The 14,721-nt window shown below is 53.9% G+C and overlaps 1 protein-coding gene across 3 annotated transcripts; it reads right to left on the bottom strand.

Moving 5' to 3' along the window:
* Window positions 1–2,031: 2,031 nt before the first annotated feature.
* On the bottom strand, window positions 2,032–13,705 carry C1QL1 (complement C1q like 1). Of its 3 annotated transcripts, none has more exons than XM_086357289.1 (4): window positions 12,764–13,612; window positions 6,775–6,914; window positions 3,955–4,108; window positions 2,032–3,220 (listed from the first exon to the last, which is right to left on the bottom strand). In XM_086357289.1, the coding sequence occupies exons 1-3, from the start codon at window positions 13,358–13,360 to the stop codon at window positions 3,997–3,999; spliced, it is 849 nt and encodes a 282-aa protein (XP_086213415.1). In that variant the 5' UTR covers window positions 13,361–13,612; the 3' UTR covers window positions 2,032–3,220; window positions 3,955–3,996. The 3 variants fall into 3 exon arrangements, with proteins under 3 accessions (XP_086213415.1, XP_086213417.1, XP_086213416.1); XM_086357291.1 differs by having other exon boundaries at window positions 2,770–3,348; XM_086357290.1 differs by lacking the exons at window positions 2,032–3,220; window positions 3,955–4,108 and having other exon boundaries at window positions 6,272–6,914; window positions 12,764–13,705.
* Between the last annotated feature and the right edge of the window lie 1,016 nt (window positions 13,706–14,721).

Here is a 14,721-nt window from a genome sequence, read left to right as displayed (position 1 = left end):
TCTAGTCTGATTAGGATGAAGCAGTGGTGGCTGTTAGGAGCCAGTTGCTCCACCCTTTCATTAGTCTGATCTGCCCCGACACAGGACCATAAGCAGGTCGAGTCACGAAAGAAAGCAAAAGACGTAGTTCCCTAACAGGTCTACTATGAAGATGGTTCAGTTCAGTTCAGTTCAGTTGCTCAGTCGTGTCTGACTCTTTGCGACCCCATGGACCACAGCACGCCAGCCCTCCCTGTCCATCACCAACTCCCAGAGTTCACCCAAACTCATGTCCATTGAGTCCGTGATGCCATCCAACCATCTCATCCTCTGTCGTCCCCTTCTCCTCCTGCCCCCAGTCCCTCCCAGCATCAGGGTCTTTTCCAATGAGTCAGCTCTTTGCATCAGGTAGCCAAAGTATTGAAGTTTCAGCTTCAACATCAGTCCTTCCAATGAACACTCAGGACTGATCTCCTTTAGGATGGACTGGTTGGATCCCCTTGCAGTCCAAGGGACTCTCAAGAGTCTTCTCCAACACCACAGTTCAAAAGCATCAATTCTTCAGTGCTCAGTTTTCTTTATAGTCCAACTCTCACATCCATACATGACTACTGGGAAAACCATAGCCTTGACTAGACGGACCTTTGTTGGCAAAGTAATGTCTCTGCTTTTTAATATGCTGTCTAGGTTGGTCATAAATTTCCTTCCAAAGAGTAAGCGTCTTTTAATTTCATGGCTGCAGTTATCATCTGCAGTGATTTTGGAGCCCCTCGAAATAAAGTCTGTCACTGTTTTCACTGTTTCTCCATCTATTTCCCATGAATTGATGGGACCAGATGCCATGATCTTAGTTTTCTGAATGTTGAGCTTTAAGCCAACTTTTTCACTTTCCTCTTTCACTTTCATCAAGAGGCTCTTTAGTTCTTCTTCACTTTCTGCCATAAGGGTGGTGTCATCTGTATATCTGAGGTTATTGATATTTCTCCTGGCAATCTTGATTCCAGCTTGTGCTTCTTCCAGCCCAGCGTTTCTCATGCTGTACTCTGCATATAAGTTAAATAAGCAGGGTGACAATATACAGCCTTGACGTACTCCTTTTCCTATTTGGAACCAGTCTGTTGTTCCATGTCCAGTTCTGTTGCTTCCTGACCTGCATATAGATTTCTCAGAAGGCAGGTCAGGTGGTCTGGCATTCCCATCTCTTTCAGGATTTTCCACAGTTTATTGTGATCCACATAGTCAAAGGCTTTGGCATAGTCAATAAAGCAGAAATAGATGTTTTTCTGGAACTCTCTTGCTTTTTCGATGATCCAGTGGATGTTGGCAATTTGATCTCTGGTTCCTCTGCCTTTTCTAAAACCAGCTTGAACATCTGGAAGTTCACAGTTCACGTATTGTTGAAGCCTGGCTTGGAGAATTTTGAGCATTACTTTACCAGCGTGTGAGATGAATGCAATTGTGCAGTAGTTTAAGCATTCTTTGGCATTGCCTTTCTTTTGGGATCAAGATGGTAGACTTTCAGGGAATTCCCTCGTGGTCCAGTGGATAAGACTAGGGCTTTCACTGCCATGGATCTAGGTTCCATCCCTGGTTGGGGAACTAAAATGCCAGAAGCCACATGGTGCAGCCTAAAAAAAGAAGGAATGACTTCCAACTTAAGGATACCCTCCCTCTTCACAGGGATATGATTTTAACAGAGGTTTGGAGTATGGTTGAAGGCTTGGGGTCCCCAGGAACCACCAGTGGAATAGGAGCCTTTTATGCCCTGTAGCCAAGTCTTTCCTGGTCCTATTCTGCCCCTGACAATTAGCTGGAGACGATGAGGTGAGTCATAGTGAGGCAAGGAGCCAAGGCTGGTCCTCCTATGGGCAGTGGAAAGGGGACACTTACTTGCTTGATCTTTTGGGGCAAGTCAGTTAGCCTCTCAGAGCCTCCGTTTCTGTAGTTATTTTTTAAAAAAGAATATAATATTTAGCTTGTTACAGGGATTAGAAATAGTATACGTAAAGTAACTTGCAGACATTCAATGAAGTGGTAATGGGGGTTCTTATAATCATTCATTCAACAAGTATTTATTAATATGAGACAAGTGGGCTAAGAAGATAGGGAAGTTGATAAACACCCACCTCCTACACTCACAGAGCACGTAGTCTATGGCGAAATCACCCTATTAAACAAGGACTTACAATGACGTGAGAGATGGGCTAAAATGGAAACATCTGAGGATGTCAGAAGGAAGTGACATGAAGCTGAGGTCTGAAGGGGAAGTGAGCTTGTTTGACAAATGGATCACAGAGGTCAAGAGAAAAGAATTTTGCTTTATAACATACAAATAGTTTCTCATGGGACTTCCCCAGTCATCCAGTGGCTGAAACTCTGTTCTTCTAATGCAAGGGGTGATATTTTAATTAGGCCCGTTTTTCAGATGGAGAAACTGAGGCTCAGAAAAGTGAATGTCTTTTCCTTAAACACAAACATAGCCAGGACTTGAGCCCAGTTTTTCTAACTCCAGTTTCTGCATGTCTGTTGAGTCCTGCTGTCTTAGGTTCTAGCACTGCCCTTAACCAGCCTGAGCAACCTGGAGTTTCTCTCTGGGTCTCAGTTTCTCCAGCTGTGTAATGGGAGTTACCCATTCTGTGGCTTTGATTCTCAGTTTTGGCAGATGGGGCAAATAGGGAGCATGTGAAAAGCACAGGGGTGGCGAGCCCTCTGGTCCCTTTTCTGTCAGCCCCCCAGCTGCCACCTCTCAATAACCCTTTCACGCCCTCCCAGTCCCAAACATGTGTAGACTTTTCACTTCCACTTTATTATCACTTCATTTGTAGGATTTTAAGGTTTGTTACCTGGAAGGGAGCGAGGAGCTCACACCTCCAGTTCCGCTTTTCAAATATACCTTCACTGCTTGTGAAAATAACCTTATTAACAGCATCTAACCTGCTACTGCTTATGGGGGCACCTGGATAAGTACATGCAGAAAGGACCACAGCAGAGGAAACAACACAGTTAGCTGAAGTGGCACAGCCTCTGGACCCCTGGGGTTTTCTCCCAGCTCATGGGAGTCCTGGAGCTGTTGTCAGGGTCAGCAGAATGTGGTTGAGCACCAGAGTAGCCTTGAGCAATTGGTCCTTGCCTCCTGCCTCCTCTTCTGGTGCTGAGATCCTCCGGGAAACAGCTCCCATGCCTCCGAGGCTCTCCTGTCTCCTGGACGCTTGTCCACGATTGATTCTCTGGGCAGCTTCCCCTCCGAGCAGTAAATGAAATATCGGTTACCAGGAGTGAGGCGGGAGGCAATTAACCCCTAGACCTCACCCTGGCAGATGTGTTTGTAGCAAGCTGAAGTGGAGAGCTGAGCACACCTGCCTGGCCTTCCTGCAAAGTCATCCAATTAGGGTAGCCCCCAGCAGTGGGCTCCTGCTGCCTGCTCTGCTCCCCATGACCCCAGAAACCAGGGTGGCACAGACTCCGAGGGCTGACAGCCGTCTGGGCACAGGATGGCCTGCCATTTCTCATGTGGGTGAGCTCCGAGGGCACTGCCACCCTCACACTCCCTTGGCAGGGAGATTATTCATTAATTAATCACACATCTTTTTAAAGGGGAGGTGGCCTGGGGAGGCGTCTTCCTTCCTTCCTCTAGAGTGGAACCGCCATTCTGCCTGTCCAACCTCCTTCCCACCTGCCAGCCCTGCCTCATGGAATGTTTCTGTGCCAGAAATACCCCTGACTGAGGAAGAGGGGAGACACATGCCTGCTTTCAGGGAACCCCCAGTCCCAGGGGCTGGTCTCAGAAAGCCCCAGTTAGATAGAAAAAGCACAGCATCTACCCTTGGAGCCACTGACAGGGCAGCCATACTCTGCAACTGGGAAACTGCACCCCCATTCCCAGTCCCTGGGGATACACACCTCGCCCTTAACTCACCCAAAACACTATCTTTGAGGACCCCCACCCCAGGGCTGATGGAGGAGGCACAGTCTCACCTTCAAGTTTCCCATTCTGAGGGTAGAGACGAAGTCTTGTCCTCAGGTTGGCCAAGTCTGAGGAGTACAAAAATAGACTTTGCCCTTGGGGAGCCCCTGTCTGATGGGGGAGATGCTCCCCAAACAGCTGGCACTGCTAGACACTCCCGGTTCCCTGCACAGAAAAAAAAAAAGTTCTTGGCTTTAGTTCTGTCCCAGTTGCGTCACAAACTTGCAGTGTGACCATGGACAAGTCACGGATTTTCTTCAGACCATGCTTTCCTCATCTGCAATGTGGAGATCTTAGTCCCATCTCTCACAGTGACGTGAGGATCGGCCAGTTACCAGAAAGAAAAGCCAGCCAGCCAGGCACTCCCTTCAGAAATGATTAATATGCTTTTCACTGTTGCAGAGTCCTAGGCCAGTACCTGTGGTCTCTGGGAGAGGGCTGGGGAGGCTTCCAGGTGCAGTGACTGGATAATTTTGGGCCAGAGCAGCCATTAAAGAATCATAAGAGGCTGTGGGTGGCACTGGGGGGGGGGGGCGGAAGAGGGGGTTGCTGGCTAATCTAATCAGGCTTCCCAAGGAAACTCTCATTCCAGACAGACCTGCCAGGGGTTTTATTGGGTTTGTGGGGACCCGCAGATTTCAATCTCCAGACCCCACAGGGAAGGAACAAGTATTAAGCTAATTTTATTAAATGGCCACAGCTGGCAGTAGGGGGAAGTAGGGGAGAGGAGAGAGGATAAAGAAAGTCATTCAAGTCTGCCAGCCATGACAAGGGTCCATACATGGGGCCTGACTGGGAGGGAGGCCACCCCTCCTTCCTGTCTCTCCAGCTGAGCCAGCGGGGGGGTGGGAGGGGGAAGCCAGATGGGAACTCTCCCTCAGTGTAGAGCCTTGGGATTCTCCAAGAGGCTCACCCCATGGCTGCTGCCCAGGGCAGATGCTTGTAAGTTCTATCAAGCCTCCACAGGACAGTGCTGGAGTGGAAGCGCTGGCCTGCATCCAAGCCCCCCTTCCTTGGTTCTGCTTTGGAAACCCCAAATCTTCATGATATACAGTGTGCTGGGTAAGAGGATGGTCTTTGGTTCAAATACTGATGTTTGCTCCTTCCTAGCTTTGTGACTCTGACAAAGTATTTATCCTCTGAGCCTCAGTTTCCTCATCAGAAATGGATAAAACAGCATCCATGTTAAAGGGCATGGGAGTATTCCTTGCCAATCCACTCCCACTCCATACACATTTCCATGAGATAATATTTATAAAGTTCTTATATGGTGTCAGACACAAAGTGGATGTTCTCTAAGTATTAGCTATTATAATTTAGGAATGCCCTGTGTGCAACCATCATGGCCCCAGTTATAGGGGATGAGGGAGGCAGTGACAAGGCAAAGAGATCTGGTGCGTCGTCTCCAGTGAGCAACGGCTTCTTGAATTCAAGTGCAATCAAGAACGTAGTGATTGTGTCTTATTTAAAAAGCTATTTAACCTCTTTTGAAGAAGAATAAAATCTACTCATCCAACCTCCCAGTGCTCTTGGAAGACTTGGATGAGAAGACTTGAATGAGAAGAAAGTGTCAGTCACTTTCACTTCAGGTATGTGAAAGTGTGTGTTGGACGGACTGTGTTGGACTCTGCCACCTCACAGGCTGTAGCCTGCCAGTCCATGGAATTCTCCAGGGGATCTTCCCAACCCAGGGATTGAACCCGAGTCTCCCGCATTGCAGGCAGATTCTTTACCATCTGAGCCACTAGGAAGCCTTTGGCAAATTTTAAAGTGATGTATAAATAATAAAAGCTGTGTTTATTGAGCACATACATGATACCTCTTTAACCCTCAGTCAAGTGAGATAAGTCTCATTATAATGAGAAAACTGAGGCCCAGGGGTGAAGTGCTTGGGTCAAGGTCAACCAGCATTTAATACAACGCTTGTTCCTTTCATTGCTATCACTAACCCAGAACTGAGTCAGGAGAGAGTGACTTAGCCAGCATCCTACAGGGTGGCACTGGGGCCAGAACCCAGGTCTCCTAATTTAAACCTGGCTGTGCCTGTGCAATGCTGATGCGACTTTCAAGGTCAAAGAGATGGAGCTTTTCCACCCTGGAAAATGATGTAACTAGGCTATCTTCTATGCCTCTTATTCCAGTTGCCCCGACCCTCTTGGGCCATGGTGTGCTTTGGGCCCCTTGGCCCACCTCTTCCTGGAGCACCTCTGACTCTGGCTTTTCCCAGATCCACGAGAAACTTCCAGTAGACTCATTCCCCATCTGGAGGAGTGCAGGGTTCGCTGTCCCCTCCTGCAACTCCTCTCCAGGGCACAGTCAGAAAGCCAGCGGGGTGGAAGTGTTTTATTATAGCTTTGGTCAGACGGGCAGCAGCCGGCCAAGGGCTGTAGCTGGGAAGCCATCCAGCCCCCAACCAACCCCTCCCCCAGGCGGCGCTACCCCAGAGCATGTGGGCAGCGCATCCGAGCACGGGGAGGAACCCGCTGAGGCCTCTCCCCCACCCCTGCTGGGGCGGGCTGGTGGGTAGGGTGGGCAATAAACAATCTTACTGTACAAATATACAGCGCGGGCCGGGGCGGGGACGGTCAACACCGCCTCCAGAGGAACGAGGACAGGGCGCGCTGGACCCGGCTCTGCGGTGAGCCGGCGGGAGGGCTAGCTGCGGCCCGGAAGGTGGTGAGGACGGGCCAGGGGCGTCATAGCCGGGAGGGCTGCGAGGGGGTAGGCGAGGATGGGTCATCCTTTACCCCACCCGGAGGGGGAGCCCAGGGGGAATAGGGGATGGAGGAGCTTAATCAGAGTAGATGATGAAGCCGGAGAAGGTGCTGTACTTGTTGCTGTTGCCTCCGTGCGCTTTGCCCCCATCCAGTTTGATGAAAACCTCGTCCCCCGCATCCAGGTGCAGGATCACGCTATTGCTAGCGTAGTCGTAGTTCTGGTCTGCGTCCTGGGCGATGGCGCTGGCCCGCACCTGTGGGGGTTGGGCCGTTAGGAGAGTAAGGGTATGTGTGAGAGGGTAGGGGAGGAGAAGGGAGAGAAGTGGGGTCCGGGAGGGAGGGGGATTGTCAGAGGGAAGGCAGGGAGAGAATCTGAAGGGTCCCAGAGCCCCACCTGCGGCATCATCAGGGCTGTCAGCCTGCTTTCCTCCCATCATCCCAGCACTGCCCTTTTGCAATCCTAACTTTGTGTTTTGGGAGGGGGTTAGAGAGGAGCCTTGGATTTCTAGGGCAGGTGTAATCTGGGTCTGAATTGTCAGTGTAATTCAGTGTAATCGGCTTCCTTAACTCCCCTAGGTCTCACTGTCTGGCCCACTGAAGTGTTAGCCACTCAGTCGTGTCTGCCTCTTTGTGACCCCACAGACTGTAGCCTGCCAGGCTCTTCTGTCCAGGGATTTCTCTAGGCAAGAATTCTGGAGTGGGTAGCTATTCCCTTCTCCAGGGCATCTTCCCAACCCAGGGATCGAACCTGGGTCTCTTGCATTTCAGGCAGATTCTTTACCATCTGAGCCACTAGGGAAGCCCCACTCTCTGTCTGGCCCATTGAGGACCTCAGCAGTGTCTCCAGGAATCCCCGGCCTGGAACTCTTGCTTGCAGAGAGGAATTCTCTGGACCCCCAAGGGATGGAAGGCCATCCCCTCTCATCATTCTTTTCTCCCTCCTTTTTAAAATTATATATATATAATTTTTTTTTGGTCGTGTGGCATGAAATCTTAGTTCCCCAACCCAGGATCGAATCCATGCCCCCTGCAATGGGAGTATGAATTCTTGACTACTAGACAGCCAAGCAAATCCCCCTGCCCTGCCACCACCCCCTCTGCTTTATTGCAATAATGATGCCTACATTTCAGCCACATCCACCCATTCTCATGTCAGTGGCTGGACAGGAGACTGCCCCTTGGCCTTACAGGTCTAGGCCTGGATCAATACCAGGCTGCTAGTAAGCAACAACCCTAGTACTGAGACCTTCTGTGTGGATTCCTTGTATGAGGTCCATTCTGTGTCAACTCCCTGTCTGAAGTCCATTCTGGAGTCTTTCACACAAGAACAGTGAGATGAAAGGCCTGGGAATCATTTCCCCTCCCAAGGCTCAGGCTGGGCCTGCGTCCCACCTCAAGGAGTTGTAGCTACAGCTGTGACTATTACCCCATCCCAAGAGGACTTCTGGCTCCTCCGGCGGCATCACCCCTATGGCAGTAGAAGGTGGTAGAAAGGAAGTGGATGGGAAGAAAGGAATCATCCCTTCTGAAACCTTACATCCCTCTGTGATCCTCAGTCTGCTCTGATATCCTTGCTGGTCCTTGTTTTGATGGAATAGGGGAGGGACAGGCAGGAGCATCAGGAGGGACAGGGGAGCGCCAGCCTTTGGATTTGAAGCCTGACACATCATTGGTGGGGGAGGGGAGCTATAATCATAAGATATTGAGGATGTGGGATGATGGACACATTCTCTCCAGGCATTCCTTTCCAACCGCTGAGGCCAACGCAAGTCCTGAGCCCTCTGATCTGGGGCCTCTCCTGGATATTCTGAGTGGAGGATGGGCAGAGAGTCTGCACTGAATGGGGTCCTCTCAGCCAGGCTCCTCAACAGCCCCTCTCCATCCTGCCCCTTCCCTGAAGGCAGCACCCCCATAGGCTGACAGTCAGGGCTGGACCAAGCCAGATCAGGAGAGGGACCCATCCCCCCTCCTGATCGGGAGGCAGCACTATAGGTCGGCTGTGCCAAAGCTGCTGACTCAGCAACAATGTTGCACCGTAAGGACCCGACTGACATATTTGTGTGCAGTCTGCCATTGAAAACCCAGATCTTTTCAGCCCCTTCTCACCCCTCAAGCTTTTCTCCTCCAACCTGGGAGGGAATTGTTTGGGGGCACTTAGTTGGGAAAACTCCTGGTCCAGCTAAAGGTGAGGGGAAATCAAATGAGGGAGGGACGCCGTCTAAGGAGCTCGGTTTCTCTGTTTAGAAAATGGATGAGATCCTGCCTCACCCACTGCCACCATTGTAAAAGCCTTTTGGTGGCAAAGGAAAAAAAATTTTTTAATCTAGATGGGGCTTTGAGCTACCAGGAAAGAGCTGAAAACAAGCAACCAACTTCTGTATTGTTCCCTGGGCCCTAATCCTGGTGGTATTTATTATTACACATGCATTTCATTATCTTTGCTAATAAATTACTTCTAATAACAATTATTTTTATTACCCAGATTAATTTAGCCTTAACTCATTAAAACAGTGTGCTGCTTAATAGCCAGATCCATTAGAATACAGTCATCTGTCATCAGGAATCTCCTGGTGATGTGACAGGCATCAGTACTGTTATGCTTATGTTTATTATTTATTCATCACCATGATTGTTGCTGTGATTATCCTAATTATCCATGGAGGCAGGGAGAATTAATGCTCTTCCATCCGTAGACGGTGGGGGAGCCAGCAATGGAACCCAGGGGTCCTGATTCTCTGCCCAAGACTGGAAATAGTAGAGGCATCCAGTCCCTCCCAGGGGTCGAGGGGAAGTCTGGGGATTTCATTTTGTTGTAGAAGCTGGAACGCAAGTCTGGGACTTGTCATGTGGGGGTACAAGAGAAGCACCTCCTCAAGGGCTACCAATAAGTGAAACTGAGGCATTGGTCTGATTAGAGGTCTGGAGTGGGGGTGGGGTAGGGGCCAAGAACCCAGGAAATGTGCCCCTGCCCCCAGAGCAAAGCTGGGGTCTCAGGTATGCAGGTGTGGCTCCCACGGGCAGCCAGCCTGGCCCCTGTGTGCTTTCACACAATGCCTGAGTTCCTACTGTGCCAGGCGCTGTGCTCTGTCCTGTGAAAGGCATTAGAGGCCAGAGAGGACAGCGGCAAGATAGGCGGGGTGGGCAGGGAGGTCATATCCCCTCATCAGAGAGGCCGATCCCCAGTCAGGTCTTCGTGTACCACAGTCCCCAATTTACACACCCCACCACCTCCCCCCTCACTCAGACTCTGGTGTCCAAGTCCCTGTCCATTTGTAACACTCCCCTTCCCACAGGCCCTGACCGTCCCCCCACAGCCCCCCTTCCCTAGCCCGGTGTATCAGTTTCATATCCTCTGGGGACCATCTGAACTGTGGATCTTAGAAGGAACCGCAGGGAGCTCATCTCACTCAGGGCACTGGCTCCAGCCTCGAGTCCCTTCCCCAGGCTCCTCAGGTCCTTGTGTCATAATGACCCGGCCTTACTGCCATCTGGCCGTGCAGCGATGACTCAGAGCTACCCCTAGGGAAAGGGACCCAGCACCAGGCAGGAAGGTGCTGATTCCCCGCTTTCCCCATCTTGCCCAGGGAAGGACCAGGGCCCAGACGCGGCTCTGCTTTCTAGAGGAAATTCTGGAAGTCTCTCTGCAGGCAGGAAGCCAGGAAGGAAAAGCACAGAGCCCAGGGCTGCCCCTGCTCTTGAAGGCGTGGGAGGAGCCGGCTCCTCCCTTCTGTTTCCACCCGTTGCCCAGCCCTGTCATTTTTGCTCTCTGGACATTCTGGCTTGTATGTCCTGTTCCACCTCTGAGCCGGCCTTTCCCTACACTTGACCTTTCATTTTCTCCCTAGCTGTGTCTTGTCCCCTAGGGGACCGAGGTTCATCATCCTCTCCCCAGACCAGGTTGGTCTGAGCTAGGGCCCACTGAATCACTCCCTCCAGCCAACACATCTGAGGACAGGAGTGTCAGTGGGGTCCCGGTCTCCTCTCCCTCACAATAATGGCTGGGGCATGTTATTGTGTCTCCCCTGCACAGACCATGCGGTCCTGGAGGGCAAGCAGACTGAACCCCTGGAACCCCAAACCTGGCTCCTACTCGGAGCTCAGAACTAGTCATATGGAATGACTAGTGAGAGGAAATGAGTCTCTTGGACAATCTAGAAGAAGTCACAGAGAGTGTGGGGGAGGTCCAGGGCCTGTCACCCCACTGTTTATCTTGGATTTGTGTGTGTGGGAGGGGGGCAGGAGTAATTGTTAAAATATTGGATCTCTGAAACCCCTGGTTAAAGTCACCTCCTTTCTTCTACCAGCCTGTGGTGCCACCTCCTTGTCAGGCTCTGCCAGTGCCCTGCCCCTACTAAAGGGGTAGGAAGAGCCTTTTGAGTCGGTTTCACCTCCCACTGACTGAAGCAAGTACACCTGCCCCAAGCACCCACCATCTTTGGGGCCTCCTCTTGTCTCACCTCTGGGGCCCTGCGGCACCCTCTTGAGTAGCACAGTAGGGCCCACTGGTGGCCTGGTGACCACTTCCCTATCCAGGCAAGCTGTGGTCCAAGCCCCCTGAAACCTCAACTTGGTGCCAGCCCAAACTTTCTTTGGGAAAGGAAGAAATTTCACTGATGAAGGTGACACTGTTGAATCCCTTATTGGTGATTAATAAGGGGAATTGTGGGGCTGTCTGCAGAGAGAGTCCTCACTGGATACTGGGGCCTCCCATTTGGTCAAGAATGAAGGACAAAGAGGAGAGACACAGAAAGCCTGACAGACACAAGTGGGAGAGAGACACCCAAGGAATAAAGAGAGGGATTAAACACAGAGGTGGGGGACCAGAAACCAACGGAGAGACAGATCAGACTGGTAGACAGAGGAGAGAGGCAAGCACAAGAGATGGGGAGAGGGGAGAAAGAGGAAGAGGAAGGGGAGAGGCAGAAACAAGAGGGAGAGCAGGCAAGGGAGGGAGGAGAGGGGCAGACTTACAAGCACCTGGCAGGCTTTTAGCTGACTCTAAGGCCTGTCCCTTCCCCACCCCTAAATGGGGTCCACCTCAAGTAGTGCTGCAGTGGGAGGGTTCCAGCAGGACCTTGGGTCTCAGTCACAGGAGATTTCCTCCCAACTCCCACTAAAGCTTTAGTTCTGATCCACACAGGCACCTGCTTCCACAAGGATGCTCTGCTTGACTACTGCAGGGGCCCCAGGTCACCTGTGGTCTGGGAGCTCTGGGAAGGGAGGGGGAACCAAAGTGAAGGGAGCTCGGTAAAACTGCCACCCTGGGGCAGGGTTAGGTCAAGATTGGTCCTGGGGCAGCAGTTCCAAGGAGAACACCAGACATCGCTGGTCCCAGGTACCAAAGACCTCGTGAGCTTGGTGCCTTCCGCTCTGGTCTCTCCGATGGGGATAGGGAAGGAAGAGGATGCCCTGACACCACAGGAATCAGGAATTGCAGCTGAGAGGTAAAGAGGAAGGGGAGTTTCCACCTCTTTGTCCTGCCTCAGAAGGAAAAACTTTTCCCTTCTGGCCATCTTTTTGGGCGCTTAGCTCTGACACAGTGGGAAGGGGCCGCGCAGTCCCGGGTTTTGCAGAGGGTGGCAGATCTGCCCAATGGTCCCTTCCTAAGGGCGGGGGATGTATTGTAGCTAAGGCTTTGTGCGCTTGGCTCCCTTTGCCTTTGTGCGCAAAACATCTCCTACAGCTCGCCTTCTCCGCTTGCGCGCCTAGCGGTGCGCCCAAGCGCCCGCGGGCGCAGACGCTGCCTTTCCCCAGAGCCCATCCTGATTCGGCCCCTCACCACTAGCTGGTATCAACCAGAATCCTAGCTCTGAGATGCTGTTTCCCACGGGCCAAGCCCCCAAGGGCCAGTCCGCGCGGCCTGCGCTCTGATTATTAGTTGGATGTTATTTCCCGCATTTCCGTGCCGCAGGTGCCCAGCAGCACTTGCCTTGGAGCTGGCGCCCAGAAGCCGAGGGATCAGGGATGCCCGCTAGCCTGGATCATCCCCGCCTGTAATGTCTAAGCCGCTCCGGGTCTCCATCTGCGCCCGTCCGTACCCGTGGGCCCCGGGCTCCCTGGGTGCCCTGCCCCCAGGCCAGCCCCATGCCCCCGGCGGGCCCACCTGGCCGTTCTTGCAGAGGTCCGCCCACATACTGGTGCCGTCGCCGCCGCGCATGAGGACGTGGTAGGTGAAAAAGTAGGTGCCGGGAATATTGCACGTAAACTTGCCACTGGTCGCGTCGTAGTTGTTGCCGAGGTTGGTGACCACGTCGTCGAACTTGAGCACCTCGTAACCCTCGTGAGGATTCTTGAGGCCGGCGTAGAAGGCCACGCGCGGCACCGTGGTGTAGGTGGCCGTGCTGATGGCGCCGCTGCCCCCCGCGCCTGGCAGCCCGGGAGGGCCGGTCTTGCCCGGCTCACCCTTCTCCCCAGGTGGCCCTACAGGACCCGGAGGACCTGGGTCCCCGGGGGGCCCAGGGGGGCCCGGCTTGCCTGTGCGTCCCGGCTTCCCCTGGGGGCCCTGCACCAGCGTGGAGGGCGGGGGCGCGCCGCTCTGCTCGCTCAGGGCGTCGCCGCCGTCGGGCCGCGCGCCGGCGCCGGGGCCCCGCGCGGGGTAGGGGTCACACACCATGCGGCAGGTGCCCAGCATCTCATAGTGGCCATCCGGGCCTCCCGAGCTCACCAGCACGGGGATGAGCACCACCAGCACCAGCAGCATCACCACGCCCGCGGCGGCCGCCAGCAGCGTCTTCCGGCCGGCGCGGAGCCTGGGGAGCGCCGGGCCGCCCGGCCGCGCCGTCGGGGCAATGGTGCCGGCGGCAGGGGGCACGGGCGAGGTGCCCGCGCTCAAGGGCGGTCCAGCTGGACTGCGGGCATGGGGCCGGGCCCGGGGCGCCGCGCTGCGCTGGATGCGCTGCCGAGCCCAGCCGCCGGCTCCTGCCTCGCGCCTCCCTCCCGCTGCGCGGCCGAACTAAGCGCAGCGGCAGCCGCCTGCTGCCGATTCCTCCCGCCTCCCGGTGCTGGAACCACCGCCCCCTCCGCGCGGTCCAGCCCTGCCCACTCTGCGCCGCGAGGGGTGGGGCTGAAGGCTGGGCCGGCGCCTAATTGGGTTGTGAGAGGTGTGGCTCCGCCCACTTAGAGGGGCGGGGCCCGGGGCGGGGCCGCCGGGTAGAGGGCTGGAGCCGCGAGACCCAAGGCGAGCAAGAGACTGAGCGTTGGAGATAGAGAGGGGGCTAGAGTCCGGGACGCAGAAGAGGCTCCCCTAGAGAAGGGGCGAGTAGGAACCAAAGAACTAGTAGAAGAGGGAGCCCTAGGGAGAACTAGAGAGCGCCGAGGGTGACTAGGAGAGGAGAGGCTTCGAGGGTCTGGTATGAAGAAAACCTAGAGCAGAGAGAGGCGCGAGGGGCCACTGCCCGCAGGAGGCGGGGGCTGCAGTAGGGCGCCTCGGTCTTCAGGGCACAAAGAGAGATTGAGAGGAGGACGAAGAGAGGAGCAGGAAGGAAGGACAAGGAAGCGTGTTATGAGCGGGGAGAAGAGGGGAAGGCAGGAGGGCGTCGATGGGGCGAGTCCACACTCAGGTCTCTCAGATCGCCTGTTTGGGAGATGGAGGTGGGCCGGTACGCCTGTCAGGGTGCCCACAGAATTCCAAGTACTAACCGCAGCTGCTCCCTCCTCTTTTTTTTTTTGGGGGGGGGGGCACCTGGATGTTCCCGGGACCGCCTTACCCCAGGAGGAGCAGGATCCTCTACCCATACCTCCTTAACCTCTACTTCTTCCTCCCTGCGCTCCAGGCCAGGTCAGGCTGCTTTTTCCTGGGGATGGGGCCAGGGACTCCTCCATCTTACTCTGATCAATTCCTTTCTCCCTGCTTTTAGACAAGGGGGAAATTGGGGCACTGAGAAAGTGGGCACCCCAGGTAATTTCTCCATTCTGACCAGTATAGACATGTCCCTGGCTGGTGACGCCCCCTTTCCCAGCTTCCAAGAGGGGTTGATCTCACCCAGCCCCTTGGCTCCACACCCTCCTTCCCTGCCACCAGCCTCCTGAGCTTCTAACTCTTTTCTCCATCAGATTGTATGA

Source organism: Bos grunniens, chromosome 19, assembly GCF_055505025.1.
Source record: "Bos grunniens cultivar Pamir isolate PY7600 chromosome 19, Bosgru_T2T1.0, whole genome shotgun sequence".
Lineage (NCBI taxonomy): Eukaryota > Metazoa > Chordata > Mammalia > Artiodactyla > Bovidae > Bos > Bos grunniens.
The sequence above is the reverse complement of the archived record's forward strand: the minus strand, read 5'-3'. Positions and strand labels throughout refer to the sequence as shown.